Here is an 18,895-nt window from a genome sequence, read left to right as displayed (position 1 = left end):
TTAAAAATCTATAATTGTGTTTGTGCATTATTTACTTGCGTGATGGTAAAGGGAAATGTTTGGGTGTGATGCACTAACTGCATGCTTTCATTAGTGTTGGTAGGAATGTCATTAACAAGATTGTCTTTCAGAAAGCTAATGATCAACCAAAATTAGTCTCAAGGGGAAACACACAAAAATAAATAATAATGCTGAATGAGAAAGAATCAACTTATTGTTTCTTTAATTTCTCGTATTGTCTTAGAATACACATTGCTTGACCAAGTAAAACAAGATTGTCTACAGAAGAATCCCCAGACATATAATTATCAATTTCAAATTCATACCCTCCATTTCCAAAATCTTTGACATGTTAGCTCTTTAGGTCTACCGAAAGCATCAAATAACTCTCTCCAGCACTTTGGCAAGCGATTTTGAGATTACTTTTCCTCCGAAAATTATTCAATCTACTGACGGTGTACATTTACTAATGGGTCAATTACCATTAAAATGGGTGATTTCAGTGGCATTGGCTTCATCTCTACCTTGTCTTTACCTCGAAAGGTTTTCAGCCAAAAATTTTCAATTATACTTTCTCCTTCCACAAATCGATTTATTATGCATATGATTGGTGGCGTTGGAACCGCAAATAAGTGATGAATACAACTCAAGTGGTGGCAGAGCTCGAGGTGGCCGTAGCAGGAAAAAATCAGTTGCAACCCTTGTTTCTCCTCTTTAATACGCCGTTGTGGGATCGATTCAATGTGCATGGTTGGTGACATTGAAATCATAAGGAAGAGAGGAACACAACTCAAGTGGTGGAGGAGCTTGAGGAGGTCGAAGGAGGAAGAATCCGGTTGCAACCTAAATTTGGTTCTCCTCTTCGATATGCCATCGTGGGCTGTTATGGAGGGTGGTGGAGCTCGGGCAGCAACTAGAGGAGACTAGGATATCCTTTTCAGACCGGTTTCATGGTCGAAGGTGGTGTAGGGGTAGAGAAAAAATCAGGTCACTCATTTTGGTGGTGGTTGACCCGCTAATTAACATCTCCCATTGGTGGATCAAATACGCTCTACTTCTCCATTTCTTCTAAAACCAAATGGTTTATGGCATAGAGGAATACTTGCTAGATATATTGAAAAACTTGGTCCACGATTTTGCTATGCCATATTATTTCATGATTCACATGTAAAAATTAGATTTATCTTTATCGGACTTAACACGTTCAAACTTAAACAAGACAAGAGACTCTCCGTATCTTGATATAGAGCGCTATTCTCCATTTTTTTTCTTAAAGTTTGAGCATCACTATCTCAAAAAATAGTTCATTGACCATATCAAACCTTGCAATAAAAGAATGTGACATCGTATGAAGTTGAGCCCAAATAAAGTGTCACTGTGTTAAGCAGAATTGTTTGCTTCTTCGCCACATTTAGGCAAGTTTTTGCCCGTTGGCGGATTTATGTCCATTTTAAAGAGGACGTTGAGATTGCTCTGACAATCACATTCTTTATGGTTACTTTGTTTGTCTTGGGCGTTCTTAAGCCTTGTGTGTGTGTGTGTTCCAACCAGTGGAGGAGATGGTACTATGTGGTTTTACGGCTGTGGCGTTCGTCCAAGCAACACATGAATTTGGCGGCAATTGTGTTTCACGGCAACGGACCTCATCTCGGTGGCTGTTAGATAGGATTTTAGGGTTTCCCTGTTTTTCTTTGGGCTTATGTCTTGTATCTAGGTTAGTCTCATTGTGGGCTTTATTTCATGTTTTATGGGCCTGTGTGCCTCCTTATCTAGGCCTGTCTGCCCCTTTTACCCATGAGCCTCTAGTTAAAGACCACACCTCATGGTCATTGTTACATGAACCAAAGTCAAAGGCAAAATAACAACAATGTCGGAAAAACACCAGGTAAAACTAATACTTTGTAATGCTATGGTACTCTCCCAAGAAATCGGCAAGGCGTACCAACCTGTTACAAAGTCTGATCACTGAAAGACGATGCTTCAATGCAAAGTTATTATAAGGAGTGGTGAACGGATGTACAAGCTTCTTCTTCTTATACCAAGGGAGTAGAACATTTTTAGTAGAAATGTCCAAATACCAAGGGAGTCCATTTTTCTTTTGTTTTTTTTTTGGTCTGAAAGAAGAACTTCATTAAGCCACCTAGGCAAAGAAACCAACCAACTACAACAAAACCAGCAGAAGCTAACCAAACTGGGCTTTGCTTATATAAGCAGGGGCTCCCCCAAATGCCCCTTATATTGTAAGCACCCGGAAGCGCTGAGCTTAAATATGAAACTTTCAATATGGCAATCTTAAACTCTTAAACTTTCGATGGTACTTCAACTCTGTCTGACTGTCTTCAATCTATTACCTTTGTGCTTAATCAAATACAATCGTTGTCCCTATCCCTCTTCAGGTAATCTCCCTCAGTCCTTTGAGCCCCGTATCTTGATTAATCTCTGATCCTATCTTTTCAGTACATCATATCGCTAGAGCCACCATATTTATTCCCATGATTCCTCTGAGATTCATTGGCTTGGGTAAGCTATTGTCCATTTGAGAAGAGTCTAAAAAAGGCAGAAGCAGGAAGGATGATTGATTGAAAATTTGAAGCGGTAAATTACTAAAAAGAAAAAAGGGATTTAATTAATCTGTGAAGACTAATGTGGAAGATGACGACTGGGTTTTCTCTCCAAAACCCTAAACCAATTTGAAAAGGTGGGACAGAAGAAAAATTGATTGATTTAATTTAATTTATTTTATTAAATATTCGTAAGAAAAGAAGAAGAAGGAAAAACTGGGTTTTCTCTATTCTAGTCATTATGCAAAGTGCTAGCAATTTATTTGGAAGTTACCTTAACAAATAGAGATAATGATCATTTACACAATTTTGGGGTTAATTAACCCCACTTACCCAAACACTCTGAAAAATTATCCACTTATATTTTTCCCTAATACCTAATTAAGTTATTTTTTATTCTTTTTTGTTTATTTTTAGGGCAATTTTGCCCTCTCTTCCTTTATCACTTAGAGAGAGACTTTGCCGGACTCTGGTAGGTTGTCGTGGGATTCCGGTGACCGGCCTTCGGACTCTGGTGATCGGACCGGTGACCAGAATCCTGCGTCCAACTTTATTGCCCCTCAATAATCTTATTATTGCCCAACCAAATCATAATAAACAAAACAATCACTACTAGCAACATCCCATATTGAAATCGACCAATTATTTGGAGAAACAAACCACCGCAACAACATGGACGACGTTGGAGGCCTCCTACGCATTTTACCAGAAAGAGGGGGGAAAAAAAAGAGAGAAGCTTGAACGACGGCATCAGAGCCCCGACCCAGAGCAAAGCCCCGACCCGAACTCCAACCCGCCGGAGCTACTCAATCCTCTGGACAAGGCACACCCAGCCCCCCTCTCCTCAGCTCTCTCCTCGAATCCAATCACCGACGTCGGCGAAACCGTCACTGATTCCGACCCTTCCAACTCCTTCGTCATGTCGTCTTCGCTTCTCTGATCGAAAGTGATCACCGAAGTCGGAGACACCGTCGACTGGGAAGCCTTGAGCTCTTTCGAAAACGTTTTCATCGTCGAAACCATGAGCTTAGAGGGGCGAAATCCAAGGAAACTTGGGAAAGCAGAGTAGGTGAGAGTGGAGTGAAGGAAGAATGAAGTGGGCTTGGGGAGAAGGAAGGAAGGAAGGAGGCATGGAAAGTCTCCGGTGAGAGAAGAAATCAGTGAGGGGGGAGGAGAGAGAGAATAGATCGAAGAGGGGAGGGGAAAGAGAGAGAAAGATATATGAGTGTAATTTATTAATTAAAATGAGGGCAATATTGTCAATAGATGTTAGATTGGGTAAATGACAGTAAAAAATTCTTAGTGGAGTATGTGGACAATTTTTAAGCTAAAATTGTGTAAATGGCCATTATCCTTTACAAAATATAGTTTACCAAACATATAGTGTTTTACTTTACAGCCATTTATTCTCACAGCATAGTAAAGCCAGCTTTACTTAGAAGAACAGCTATAACAAACTGGTTGGTGACAGAACACATAAATTTACAAATTTGCACGCGCACACAAATACATACATACATATGTATTACTCACATATTTATTGCATCCCAATGAAAATCCATCATTTGATTAGAACATGTTTCAGGAATCCTGGAATGTGAGTGTTCATAATGTAGTCTTCCCAATCAATGCATGTCGGATCAAAATTAAAATCTTTTGCTTCTATGTAACCTTCTTTTGTTATCTTTCGCAACTCCTCTGTGTTGTTGTCGTCAAAACTATGCAACATTTCACACTCTGTTAGTGTCAATACATGATTAGAAATGATACAATTTGATTAATGATAATAAAATAAAAACATACGTACATGCCCTTGAATAGCAGATAGGGACGATATAGCTCCGCCATACGCATCGCTAATCTGAGTTTCCGGTTATACTTGACATATACATCTTGGAAAGATTGGCCAGATACTTTGTTCACCAATTTTAATCCCTGAAAGAATAATGAAATTAAATTTATGAATAACAAGATATCTTGTTAACAGACATTGTTGTTTTTCACTTCTTTTATTTATGGGTATCCGGCATTATCTTATTGATGAATAGAAGATCGAATATGAACAAAATTATTATAGACCGGCCTACCTCTCTAAACATACATCTTGTTTTGGTTGACAATATTTTTTCTCTTAAAGGTAGGACTCTCTCTAAGCATACATTAATAGATTCAAGCATTCTTTATAATGGTATGTTAAGTAAGGAGTTATTCTACCATTATATCAAAAGTTTGAGAATAATGTATTAATTGATTAAAAAATAAGTAATTTTTCTTCACATTAATTATAGGATTAATTTCAGTTTACCCCCCTGAGGTTAGGGGTCGTCATCATATTAGTCCCTCGAGTTTCAATTTAATCAGTAACACCCTTATACTCTCCAAATTCATCAGCCGTGTCCAATTTCTACTATTCCGTCCAATTTGGACCGTTAAGTCTGACTTTTGAGGGCTAAAATTGTCATTTCAAGACAAAAAAAATAAAAAAATAAAAACAAAAAAAATTGTTTTTTTTTTTTTGCATTTTTTTTGTCTGTTTTTTTTTTTCCATTTTTTTTATTTTCTTGTTTTTTTTTCTTTTTCTTAGCTTATTATTATTATTATTTTTTAATTTTGTCTTCAACTTATACACCACAAGTTATAATAGGTTTATAAAAACAAAAAAAAAAAACTCTAGGTGGTCAAAAAGCCGCTCGCTGGTCTACGATATTTATGATATATCTCCGATAAAGCAAAGAATTTTAGGATATATCTGTAAAATATAATAGGTTTATAAAGTGAAGAATTTTAGGATATATCCCCAATAAAGTGAAGAAATATCTATAAAATATGATTAAAAAAATAAATACATATATTTCTTCACTTTATTGGGGATATATCCTAAAATTCTTCACTTTATTGTGATATATCTCCGATAAAGCGAAATTTTTTATATTTTAAACCTATTATAGGGTTTAAACCTATTTTATATTTTAAACCTATTATATTTAAACCTATTATATTTTAAACCTATATTTTAAACCTATTATAGGATATATTTTACACCTATTATATTTTATAGATTTATTTTACAAATATATCCTAAAATTTTTCGCTTTATCGGAGATATATCACAAATATCGTAGACCAGCGAGCGACTTTTTAACCACCTAGAGTATTTTTGTTTTTGTTTTTATAAACCTATTATAGGGTTTATTTGTAACCAGCCAGCGAAAAATTTTAGGATATATTTGTAAAATATATCTATAAAATATAATAGATTTATAAAGTGAAGAATAATAGGATATATCCCCAATAAAGTGAAGAAATATTTGTAAAATATAATTAAAAAAATAAATACAGATATTTCTTCACTTTATTGGGGATATATCCTAAAATTCTTCGCTCACTGGTCTACGATATTTGTGGAACATCTCCGATAAAGCGAAGAATTTTAGGATATATCCCCAATAAAATGAAGAAATATATATATTTATTTTTTTAATCATATTTTATAGATATTTCTTCACTTTATTGGGGATATATCCTAAAATTCGTTGCTTTATCGGAGATATATCACAAATATCGTAGACCAGCGAGCTGCTTTTTGACCACATAGAGTTTTTTGTTTTTGTTTTTATAAACCTATTATAACTTGTGGTGTATAGGTTGAAGACAAAATTATTAAAATAATAATAATAATAATAATAAGCGAAGAAAAAGAAAAAAAAAATGAAAGAAAAAAACAGAAAAAAAATGCAAAAAAATAAAAACAAAAAAAAGAAAAAAAAATTCTTTTTTTTTTGTCTTGAAATGACCATTTTAGCCCTCAAAAGTCAAACTTAACGGTCAAAATTGGACGGAATAGTAGAAATTGGACACGGGTGATGAATTTGGAGAGTACAAGGGTGTTACTGATTAAATTGAAACTCGAGGGACTAACATGATGACGACCCCTAACTTCAGGGGGGTAAACTGAAATTAATCCTTAATTATATAATCGAGTGAGTGGTTAGAACAAACCTTCAAAGGAAGTGAGTGGCGAATTTTCATATACATATGAAAAGTAGCCATAGTCTTGAATGTTGAGATCTTCCTCACTACGATCGGCTTTTCATCATTATTAACCCATGGAAATTTGGTGAAGTATTTGAACATAAAACTAAGAATATCGTAGAATTTTATAGGATTTCTTAGTGAGCTTCCCACATGGTAAATGATGCCAGATGACTTATTTGCATTCACCACAATGGCTACTATTATTGAATTTACCACCATATCCACAGGAATCTGCATAAAGTTTACAAACATAGTTAGATGCGCATGCGCACCCTTTGACATAGAAGAAAACATAATTAATTTATTTATTTATGTGAAAAAGAAGGTAACAAAAAAAAAAATTTGATATCTTTATTTTTCTTGTTTCCTTCGGGCTACCTAGCAATGTATTATAAACTCAAGGATTACATTAGTTTGCTCTTCACATACCCCTAGGTTATGAATCACCATGTTTTTCCTGAAATAGACCAAGAGTATGAATACATACTCTCTCTTTTTTTTATATATTTTTTTATAAAGAATGAATACATACACTTAAACTCACCATATCACCTATTGTCATAGGATCGATAAGTAGGCGTGTCAGCTTTCCTTTACAATAAGCAGCAATTACGCTATCAACCGTTCTTTAACCACCCAAATCTATTGAACACCATGTATACACAAATTTAGTATTGACCTGATTATGGACCAAATCACACAAGTAATAAAGGATTATGGAGAAATATTATTAACCTCGCTCTCATAAGCTACAGGGGTTAACAATATTTCTCAATTCCCAAATAATATTTTTGAAGTGTATGGATTCTGTTACCCGTAACCTTGAACCCAACCTGGAAATGGTTCACTGTATGTGCTGGAAATTATAGGTGGACGTAGAATATCAAAAGGTAGATTGTTCTTAGAATGATGACTTAAGAGTACTTCTCCCATCGCCTTTGTAAATACATATGGGTTTGGCCATCCATGTAGTTTGGCTCTACAAATTAAGTTGTATAGAAGGAAATCATTAAAGCATTTTCTCTTCCTTTTTTATTTTCATCACAATTTGGAGAAAACAAAGTTTAAAGAATGAGAAAGATTATTAATTGATAAGAATTTTGAATACTGCAAAAGTGAGTAGGTCGATGACTAAGACCTTTCAATGCCGAGATCCTTCAATGTATTTGTAATAACTTCTTTTGAAGCATCTTGTGTGTTCAATTCATTCAATTTCTCATTAACTAGGCTCTTTTCTACTACCTCGAAATCAAATCTAGGCATCTTCTTGACCCTCTTACTCATTGAAGTTGAGTCTTCTAGTATGAGTCCAACCTTTTCATCACACACATATGCTGAAAAACACATACCACTAATTAGTTATGCAAATCTAAGGACAATGAGACATGGAAAGAAAAAAATTAAAAGAGATTTTTTACAGTTATAACTCTCAAATATTAAAAAAATCTTTAAAACTGATACAAAAAGTCAGTTCACAAAAGAAAAGAAAAAAAGAAAGTGTAATAGTCAAAATCTAAACAAGTTCAAGAGCTTCCCCAATTATCTAAAACTTGATGAAATCCTATTAAAAAAACTTTTCTCTCAAACCCTAGGAGGCGCGACAAGTCTTTAGGCAAGAATATATGCCCGGTCTGACGGCACGCCCTCTCGACAGTTGTCGGACGGGCCATAAGGGACCTTGTGTCTGGTGATGAATGGTCCAGCGAAGAGCACGCTGCGGGGTGATGGCGTCCAGGGTGCTTGGGGAGCTTCAAGGCAACAGGCAGCGGAGGGTTGATGGTTGGAAGGCGGGGCCGAGCGATCGCCATAGGGAGGAGCGCAGACGGCCTGGTGGGTATTCTGAGGTGGCATCGCCGGATCGGAGATCGCATGATAGTGATGATGAGGCGATTGCATCGCTGAGATCCGCAGGGTTCAGATCGGATCAGTTAGACCTGATTTGGTCTGGGCGGTTTGTTTCTGAACACTGGAGGGGCAACGTGGCTATATTGCAGGAGGAAGGTGGTGATTGTAAGACCCCGAAAATTCGTTATTAATTTTGTGAAATTTCCTTAATTGGTAATTCGTTCATTAGTAAGTTTCGGTGGTTTGAAGGTGGAGTGAAAGTGTTTCGGACGAATAATTACTCGAAACGTTTTATTTTCAAGCGGTCAAAGAGTTGACTTTTATTCGTTGAGTTTCTCTGAAAGCTTCCTTCATGAAAGTCGTAGAGCGTGTAGATACGAATTTGTACATATATGGAAGGCGAAAATTGGAGTTCGTATGAAGAAGTTATGGTTATCGGAAAAAGTTTCCATTTTGGTTAAATAGGAAAAATTCTGAAAAAAAAAGAAAAGAAAAGAAAGAAAAAACAGAAAAACCTAAAGTTTCCATTTTCAAAAACTTTTTCTCTCTCTCCCCGATCTCTCCCGAGCTTTTCCGAGCATCCGACTTTGTTTGGCGATTTCTCCACCGTCCGGTCACCGTTGGCCGGGCCACAAGTTGCAATAGCATTTGAGCACAAAATGAGCGGAGGAAGGCATAGCAAGGTGGCAAAGTACTACAACAGTGCAGTGCTGGACCCAAATCGGAACTCACGATTCCAGCCACCATAGGCTGCAATTCTTAGGGGCTTTTGGAGGCCAGAGGACGTAGAAGCTTTCTCCCAAGGTGGCTTGCAACGATTCAACGTTTTGGAGATCAAATTTTGAACATTGAGAATCTAGGGTCCATCGGATTTCAAATCTTTCGAGGCAAATTCCGGTCAGATGGGTTTGATTCAGACATTGTCCTACTTATGAAAGTTACTGTACATGTTGTGGGCAAGATTTGAGCATAGGTTTCGCCGCCTAATTTAGAGGTCAGTGGCGGCATTTTCCAGCGACTTCCGACCACCTCAGGGACAATTTTTGTCCCTAATTGCGATCTACTCGTCGATACGAGCATTTCAATATATGGTTTATAATTTTTGGAGATCGTATGAGCATGTCAGGGTTTTAGCGTTTTCAATTCGATCGGTTTTCTATCCGTGAGGATTCGGCCATTCGATCGACTTGTAATTTTGATAATTAATTGTAGAAGTATTTCAGAGACCTCGGGTGGTCTCAGATAAAGTTTTCCCTCGATTGGCATTACTTTCGAGATTTTAGTTCAATGGGGGTTTGAACTTTAATCGTTTTCGATTCATGTACTAAGTTTAGGGTTTATGGTTTAGGATTGAACGTAGTTGAGTAAATAATCCTTGGTTAGTAGCTGACCAGGGGAACAGGACTCATATATATATCTGGATGGTCTGGCATTGGGTAAAGTAATATAATGGTGATTTTATTTGGAATATTAATTTGAGCATTTATTATTTGCGGAAATAGAATATGTACTGGTGATTTTGTGGTGATACAAGCAATGTGTATGAGTGAGTTCGTTATTGTTTTGGACTTTTGGGGTATAACTTTCGGGAAATAATATATTGTGAGAAATGATATTTCCATTGTTTTGGAAAGTGTTTGAATATGTAGGTGTAACAGGTTGGGATTTCTCCTTTTGGTGATTTGATTAACATTTTAGGTCTAATGCGACTCATTTAAATGTTTTAATCTAAGGGTCAGGTTGAGTTAAGGATCTGGGGTCACAGGTTGTAACCCCAGGTATTATATAGGGAATCACGCCTTTGGCCAGGTGAATGGTTACGATAAGTTAGAGCTCTAGTTTGTCTACCAACGTGTCTAGGTTAGATCAGATTTTCATATTGATTTGTTATGTTAACATTTCCTATGATTTTGTCACGGGGTGACTTGTAATTGTCCTTTTGGTAAAAGATTTTGAGTTTTGGAAGGATTCATTAGTGTGAGTTGTTGATTTCTTTAATTAATTTCCTTTTTCATTTCTATTGTTTGGTTTATTTATTTCTTTTTCTTTTTCACTTCTGTTATTGATTTTTAAGTAATCTCCTGAACTAAGCTATATGCAGGGATTACTATGATTTCTATTTTGAATTGTGTGCTTTTGGGGTGATCTCCTGAACTAAATTTTTATGCAAGGATTACCGGTATTTATTTGTGTTGATTTGTTGTCCTTGGATCGAAAAGGTGTTTAGTGGCTTTCTAGGTTTACTCATACGAGCTTGCAAAATCTACCCGGTGCACTATTCCATGGTGTACATGGTGTAGGGGTTATTGTGCAGGTTAGAATATCAAGTGATCATTGTCCAAGTTAAAGTGTACGTTTGGTAGTGTGGACGTCGAAGGGTACTTTTAGTTTTAAATCTTCCACTGTGCAGTGAGAGAGTGTGGGTGAGTTTACTTATTGAATTGTCATTCAGTTTTATTTATAAACTCTCTGTAATATAATATGTGACTCTAAAGAACGAGTCAGTATTGACATTGATGAGCTTGGTTTGTTTGTTGCATAGTTTAAATGAAAAATCTTCTAAGTGTTTTCTTGTGCTTGTTAAGTTTTTGCGTTTCGGATTCAAATTCCTTTATTCAAAATTTAGGGCGTGACAGTGATGGCGCTGCTGTCAGTGGCCGAACGGAAGGGGAGGCACTGGTGGATGGGAGTCGTGTTTCCTGCAGCATGCTAATCTGACTTGGGCATGTTGTGTTTTGGGTTTGGGCTTTGGCTTTGGCCTTAGACCCATTTTACTTTTCTTTTTTGTTTTCTTGTTTATTACTTTTAGTAAGAAGTGGCTCTATGCCAGCAATAAGTCCTTATCATGTTTTGGTAGGGCGACATGGGTTTTGTCTTGGTATGCACACTCAATATGCTTTGTCTGGCCTAGTGAGGCGGCGAGCTGTTTGTTTGATCAGATAGACGCAACCTCCTAGTGGCAGGATAAAACGAAGTGTCGCCAGATTTTCCGTGCAGCAACATAGTAGGAAAACTATGGTATTTGTAATGATACTTCTTCGTGATAGAGTTATCTTTCCGGTATGTCACCGCTATGTCAAAGTAAATGGAGTAGTCAATCGTACACTCTTTGCTAATTGGTGCTTGTTCTAATACATAGACTTAGGGCTAGTTTGGGATTACTGTGACTTTTAAAAAAAACTGTTGCTGCTGTGTTGTGAGAATAATCAGCTATGAATTAAAATAGTTTTGTGTTTAGTACATAATATTTTTAAAAGTGTTGTCAGTACATAAAACAACTGCAGAGCATGTTTTGATACACAGCAGCTTCTAAAAGCAACATCTGGGCTGCTTCTAAAATATGTTGTCAGTGATCTATAATTTTCAATTAAAGCTGCTTTTCATTTATTTACCAAACACAATAAAAAATTATGAACAAAAGCTGATTTTTTTAAAAGCGAAGCAATCCCAAACGGAGCCTAAGTTGAGACTTCTGATATTATTTCGGGATGTTCTCTTGATATTTATTGTAATTTGGGGTTCAGGCTCTATGTCCCCCCTTGTATTATGCAGTTACATTAATCAAAATTTAAGGACAGCCGCATCAGCCCCGACCCCCTTCAAAAAAAAAAAAAAATAACACGTTCTTCACAAAAATTACCCACTATATTTCAGTTTTTATTTCTTTTTCTCCCACACACGGTATGGGCTCCCTAGTAGTACTAATTAATTAGAATAGAAAAATGTTATTTAAGTTATGCAATCTGAATTAATTAGAACAAAAAGGGATATAAATACTACCAGTTGATACGTGGAGAAGCATCTCTAATTTTAAGCATTTGTTTGCAAAGCTCAACATGTGCAGAACTCCAAATGTATTGATGCTCAGGGATATATCATATCTGCAAACCCAACAAATATATATATATATATATATATGATTATTTTAGTAAATGTGATATAAACATATATATGCATGTAGTATCTATTTCAATATTTTTCTATGTGATTAGGAACCTAGGCACTTTTGTGCACTCTATGTGTCTCTAGCGCCTCTGGAGTAGTACCAAAGAAGGATTCTCGCTATGTCTACATATTTAAATGTGTAATGATTAGGTCTATTTCTATGTACCACTGTGGGTACTACCACTATCTTCTTGTTTGTCTATAGATGGTAGTGAAATTGTATGTAACAGTCTTTTCTGGCTTGTGATGAATATATTGATCGCAATTCGAGTTTGAATTCAAAAAAAAAAAAAAAACAACTTTCAAAGGTATTTACTTTTAGAAGGCCTGCTCATCTAAGGGACAGTTTTTAAAGGACTGTGAGGGACAAGTGAATCTGACGGCTGAAAATAAATGCACAGTTTTAAGTTATTATAATTTCTGCTTTTATATTTAATACATGTGGTTAAGATGCATTTGTCCCTCACAGTCCCTTAAAACTGTCCCTTAGGTGAGCAAATCTGTTACTTTTAGATCAATTTTTAAGGATTATCTTACTCAGAAGTCAAAAATTGATCAATAGTTGAATTGCATTAATAATTTGATTCTCAATCGATCACCAAACCAGAGAGCTTTTTGGTCGTGAAAATCAGTTACAGAGATTGCAATGCTATCAACAATCCAGAAGTCAGCAAGAAAGTTTTTACAAAAACAATTAGGAGACTTTATGACGTGATACTCAGGAAGATTCTTGGAGATTCTGGACATTATAGGGCAACAACTATCCTACAAGGTTATTGCTTGATTTGGTGACTCATATTTGATGATGTGGAAGCAATTTATTGGTTAAAAGGTTATTCAACCAATCAAAAAATTTAAAGAAGGTTAAAATGATTTGACTTAGATTCGAAGATGTACAAGTATCTTGGAGAATAATTCAAGGGATGTAACCACTATATATAGAGGTTGTTCTAGACGTCTAAAGCATCCATTCTCTCTCTACAATTCGTCCAAAACTCCCTCAATTCTAAATTTCTGCATTTTCACATAAAAGCAAAGGAGGATAGCCCTCATCCCTTCCATCCATGCTACTGTGAGCACATCCTTGAAGCCTCCTTGCGTTCTTGGAAGCCCTCAAAGAAGTTTTGTCGTGGCTGCACTACTAGAGAAAACCCATTTGGCATGGAGACAAATTTTTTTGGGACGGACTAATTTTTCGTCCCCCAAACACATAATTAGGGACAAAATTTTTGATTTCGTCCCTAAAAGTTTTGTTTTTCAAAACTCTTCATTTGAATCTATTAGAGACAAGTAAATTTCAACTAGGGACAAAAAATATTTGTCCCGAAATTTAATTAGGGACCAAATTTAATTTGGTCTCCTATATATATTTTTTATTTTATAAATAATTGGTAAAAATTTAATAGGAAAATTGCACCGAATTCCAAAATTTGAATGAAAAATAATAAGGACGAAATTTTTTGCCCCTAATTGACTAATTCTGTTGGCGGTATTTTAATATTTTTAGTTTTCATTTGAGCGGGATTTAGCAAAAATTAATAACTCATAGTAGGAATAAAAGACTAAAAATATTGTACATTGCAAGTGACAAACTAGTGTTGATTTAAGTCCATCTAACACATCAATATATTGTACAATGAAAAGGTGGGGTTTTGTTTACAGGTTTTACTTTTTTATAGCATAATTGTTAATGTATCTTTGAATATATGAATGTGTTACTTGGACTTTCATTAAGTTTTGTGCCTCCTAGCTAAGTCTTAAAAATGAAAAAAGATAGATTTGAATTAAAAGATATAGACACGCCAACATATTAGTTACTCAATTTTTTGTATTGGTATTCATTCCTCATATCTACTGCGAAGATAATTTTATTTACGTTAATATTACAACACTTATTAATACCTATTGCATTATTTCTGTTTTTTACTGTTTGTCTAACACAGCGACGCATTGAGCCACTACCATACCAACAACTACCTCCACAACCAAATCACGCAATGGTCAACCCAACAAGGGCAGGACACCAATGCAAGTCATATATGATGAGTTACTTGAAGTTTTATAGATGCACTATTCTCACAGAAATAGTACTTAAAACGGATTGATTTGTGCTTGTTTCTCATATGCAATGCAAGTCAAGATGTGGCTTCTTCCCATATCAAGAAAACTAGTGGGACAAGGGGTGTAGGAACTCATGTTGTTGTCAATGCAGCAAAAAAGAGAATTCTGATTCAGATAGATCATGAACATATAGGCGTTGAAAATAGAGGAACTGGAAGCCAAGTTTGCAGCCTATGCAAAAACAAATATATGTCCCCCCTATGATGATGGTAGTGGTGAGAATGACCAAAAGATTGGATGTTGAAGATAAGGAAGATCTTGGCTATATGCATTAAGCTAACTTGTTAGGTTTTTGTAAGTTAACTTATTAGGATGTTGTTTATCTTTATTAACACATGGATCGATGTTCTTAGTTGTAGATTTTATTTTTAGTTGAAGACTTATGAAGCATATTTATGAAAGTGTTTAATTTTTTATTATTATTTTTTTTTTTTATGTTAGTTGGTGTAATAGGAAACAAGTTGATAATATGCTTGTGTTTATCACTAGATTATCCATAATAATAATGTAAAAGAAATTGATTTTTTTTGTCAAAAACAAATATTCTATTTAATAGGCGACAAACGAAATTTGTTACCTATTATTCGGTGCATTATTGAAAATTAAAATTAATTTTGAAAACAAAAGGAGACGGAGTGAGTTTCGTCCTCTATTCCTCTTATTGGCGTCATTTGTAATTAATGTTCCCACCAATCTCAGAAAATGGGGGATGAAATTTCATTGAATAGGGGATAATTTTAATTTCTTCTCCAAATGCAATAGGAGACGGAATTTATCAGCGATTACCTTTCATAATTAGGGACGATGATTAGGAGATGAGTTTAGCAACAAAACTGTTCCGTCTCGAATTTTTTTGGGGGACAAATTTTCAGCTTTTAGAGACAAACAGATTTTGTCCCTGAATGAGTTTTCTCTAGTAGTGCTGCCCTTCATCATACTTCATCAAACTTTTGGTTTTTCTATAATTTGTAATTGAATTCTTAAAGATGTTTTCTTGTGTGAAAATCATGACTAACTAATTTTCTTTATAGTTAGGGGATATTTTGAAGCCCCAATTATGTGCAATATATGATTAGCCATATTGATTCGTGTCATAAAAAAACTCATATATGTTTATGTTCTTTGAGTGCATGCATGCTTAGAATGTTTTGCATGTATCTGTAGCTAGAATTAAGAGAGCATCTTTCTGCATCTCATTTCACAAGTAGCGACTACTATAGGACAATAGTAAATCAATATATGCTTGAGTTATTGGTTGGACATGCTTTTTGAACTAGGATGAACTTAATCAACAATCAAACTTCCATTGTTCTTAATGATTTATGCATCAATTGAATAAACATGTTATGTGCTTTCGCTATATGTTTTGAGATCACATGCTTAAAATATTTTAACTTGAGTGCGTTCACTAAGTTAGATAACCTAAGGGGAGTAATAAGAACTTATGCATGCGTTCATGGTTTGTTCTTGGTTGTTGTCTTCCACAAGCGTAGTAAAGGAATTAGGAGTTAATAATCAGATTTGCATATGATTGTGGTGGATTTACATGCTCTTAATTATCTCATCTCATTGATCTTTCTCAAGCCATAAATCATCTTTTCTTTTCTTTGTTTTCTTGTGTTTACAAAATTAAAACCCCCATTCTCCTTTTGTTTTATGTTCGTCATCTTCTCTTTCTTCTTCTTGTCTTCTTTAATTTTAGATAGTTGATTTGGTTTGTGTTTTGTATATCTTGCGTGAATTGTTTGGAGTGCCCTCAATCCCTGACCTTTAATGATACCCTACTTACTCTATTCTACAATCTTCTGTAGAGTTGTAAGTTGTACACTCAATTTTCGCGTATCAATACTTTACCTCATGCAGAAGAAAACATCAAAGATGGAACTAGTACTGTAAGAGAACAGAACATTAACTATAAAAAGTTGGATATTTGTGTGGCATGTATTTGCTAGTTGTTACCTCTCATCAAATTTGGTATTTGCTGCTGAATTCACTATGATTTGTATCTCATTGCACATATTTTCCATCAATACGACATCCTTCATCCCCAGGTTTTCAAAACCTATGTCTCCCGGTAGAGCAATGACTTTTTGAGATACAAAGGAGTCAAAATCTTCACCGCGTGTTTCTCTCAGAACCTTGAACAATTCCTTCCCTAGGATCTTGATACACAAATTCAAACAAGTCGAATAGTAAACTACTCTACCTCATCATTCCAAAATTACATGAAAATTCAACTACTATTATTGCATATTTGCATGCGTTGTGTATGCATGTAATGCATGGAAATGCATGCGTGTTATTTATAATTTGTAAATAATAACGACCACGTTTAGTCGTTTATGGTTGTGTATGTAATAGAAGACCTCATTATTCATTCGATATGTGGCGGACTTGGCATCAGGAGCTCTTAAAAGAAGATAAAGCCTCTTGACGTTTGGTTGAACCCTCAGAATTTTCTCTACAAGTACTGCATAATACATTAATGTAACAAATTAGTGTGTGTGTGTGTGTGTGTGTGTGTGTGTGTAGAGAGAGAGAGAGAGAGAGAGAGAGAGAGAGAGAGAGGTATCGGACCCATTCCAAGGAAGCCAGTGGCTCCAGTGATCAAAATGGTCTTATTATGTAGGTATCCCAGTATGCTCTCCGACTGATCCATTAATAACTGAAGTTCTAAGTTGGAACTGATAAGAAGGGGGTTTAGCTTTGGTCGAGTGTACTTGAACTAATATATACTCGGATGATTGGTTGGTTTCAAATGCTTTTTGGTTGGAGTTTATATAGGCCCAGCCAAACTTAAATGCCTGGCCAACTAATTCCATGGACAGATGCATGTAGTGAATACACCTGCCAACCACTGCCCGACGAATAATTTTCTGGTTAAAGTTAGATTCACACCAAAGTTTTGCAAAAATTTAGTATTCGATTAGAAGAATGTAGTCTACGTGTTTTCTTTTTCATCACGAAATCCCAGTCTTGTTTGCATTGGTTGTTGTCATTGACAGGAAGTCCATGGCTTATGGCTCCCATAGTATTTCATCCCTTATTAAAAATCTTGAGCCACAAAGCACTTTGCATTAGTATATTAACTTGTAAGTTTAGTAATTCTTGGCTTCAATATTGTTATTAGAATTGCTAGAATAAAAAAAAAAACTTAATGGGCGAGTTGTGTGTGTGCGCGCGAAGGATGAAAACCCTAGCACTCCCAGCGACGCTTCTTGCGCTAACACTAGCGCTGTCTTCTTGTGACGTCAACGACGAACACAGCGGCTCCAGCCGACTTCCAAACCCAGGGCATATCTGTTTGGGTCCTTTCCTATCATTTAATCCATCCAATTGGGTACCGTTTCATCTACACATCTCAAGCTCTACCACTTATGTCCATGGCGGCGGCGTGAGGGATTGCAAGTATTGGCAATTTGATTGGCCTGATGATCATCATGGGGTTGTCTGGTGGGGTCCAAATCAGGGAGACGACATGAATCCAAGTCGAGAGGGTGGCCAGATTCGCTGTGCGACTGGCGTGATGGTTCCCTACGAGGCTGAGATGGAGGTGACGTCGCTTCTGGCACTACCTTGCAATGTTGTTCGGCGTCAAAGTCTCAATGGATCAAACTTGGAACAACTTTGGGCATTATTGCTTCTGTTTGCAATTGTCTCTGAACTGATGGCAGTACCCATGCTATGGCTTGAATCTCGATGGCTCGATTCTCGCCTGGATGATTCTATCTCTGGGCTGGGCACGTCGGGTTTTATAAGAAATAGAGTACTTGGGGCAATTGGAGGTACACTGCAAGTGCTATGCAGCAGCGCTAGTGGGACTGCAACTAAGTTGAGGATGACAGTGGTGACCGGTGGTGCTGCTAGGCTAGCTATCAGTGGTCGGCTTCACTATGCCAATAACCTCATCAGACGATAGACTAGGACCGTCGTCTGATATGCAAAAAATCTGTCATCTAGTAAGCTGATATCTGATTGATGTTCAAAAGACAGGTAAAACCTGACGTCAGAAATTCACTCAGACGACAGATACCTAAAAAAAATTTGTCATCTGAGTGTGCTTAAATATGCACAAATTGTACGTATATGTAGTTAGATATGAAATAGAACGACAGTCAAATGTTGTTGTTGTCAAACTCTAGCAACAGACTTTACAAATAATCTATTGTCTGTTTTAATGCGATACGATAATAAAATATCGTCTGAATGTGTAGAATTTCCATGTTTCTTTGCCAAATCTGTTGTGTGAACTTTATTGAAACAACATCCACTATTAGTTATCTATTGTGTCTCTCGCTATAAAAAGACAGTTAAATGTCCTTTGAATGTGTAGATGCTTGAAGTGTCTTTGGTCTTTCTGTTGTCTGTACTTGTTTCAAACAACAGTT

At 36.0% G+C, this 18,895-nt stretch overlaps 1 protein-coding gene across 1 annotated transcript; it reads right to left on the bottom strand.

Annotated features, from left to right (window-relative positions):
• Positions 1–4,122: 4,122 nt before the first annotated feature.
• On the bottom strand, positions 4,123–17,329 carry LOC112164061 (fatty acyl-CoA reductase 1). The gene is made up of 11 exons (XM_024300304.1): positions 17,321–17,329; positions 17,085–17,151; positions 16,874–16,977; positions 16,467–16,669; positions 12,222–12,322; positions 7,735–7,930; positions 7,411–7,575; positions 7,141–7,222; positions 6,561–6,827; positions 4,369–4,496; positions 4,123–4,279 (listed from the first exon to the last, which is right to left on the bottom strand). The coding sequence occupies exons 1-11, from the start codon at positions 17,327–17,329 to the stop codon at positions 4,123–4,125; spliced, it is 1,479 nt and encodes a 492-aa protein (XP_024156072.1).
• Positions 17,330–18,895: the final 1,566 nt, after the last annotated feature.

The sequence above is a fragment of the Rosa chinensis genome, chromosome 5, assembly GCF_002994745.2.
Source record: "Rosa chinensis cultivar Old Blush chromosome 5, RchiOBHm-V2, whole genome shotgun sequence".
Classification (NCBI taxonomy): Eukaryota; Viridiplantae; Streptophyta; class Magnoliopsida; order Rosales; family Rosaceae; genus Rosa; species Rosa chinensis.
This window is presented reverse-complemented; position numbering and strand designations above follow the sequence as displayed.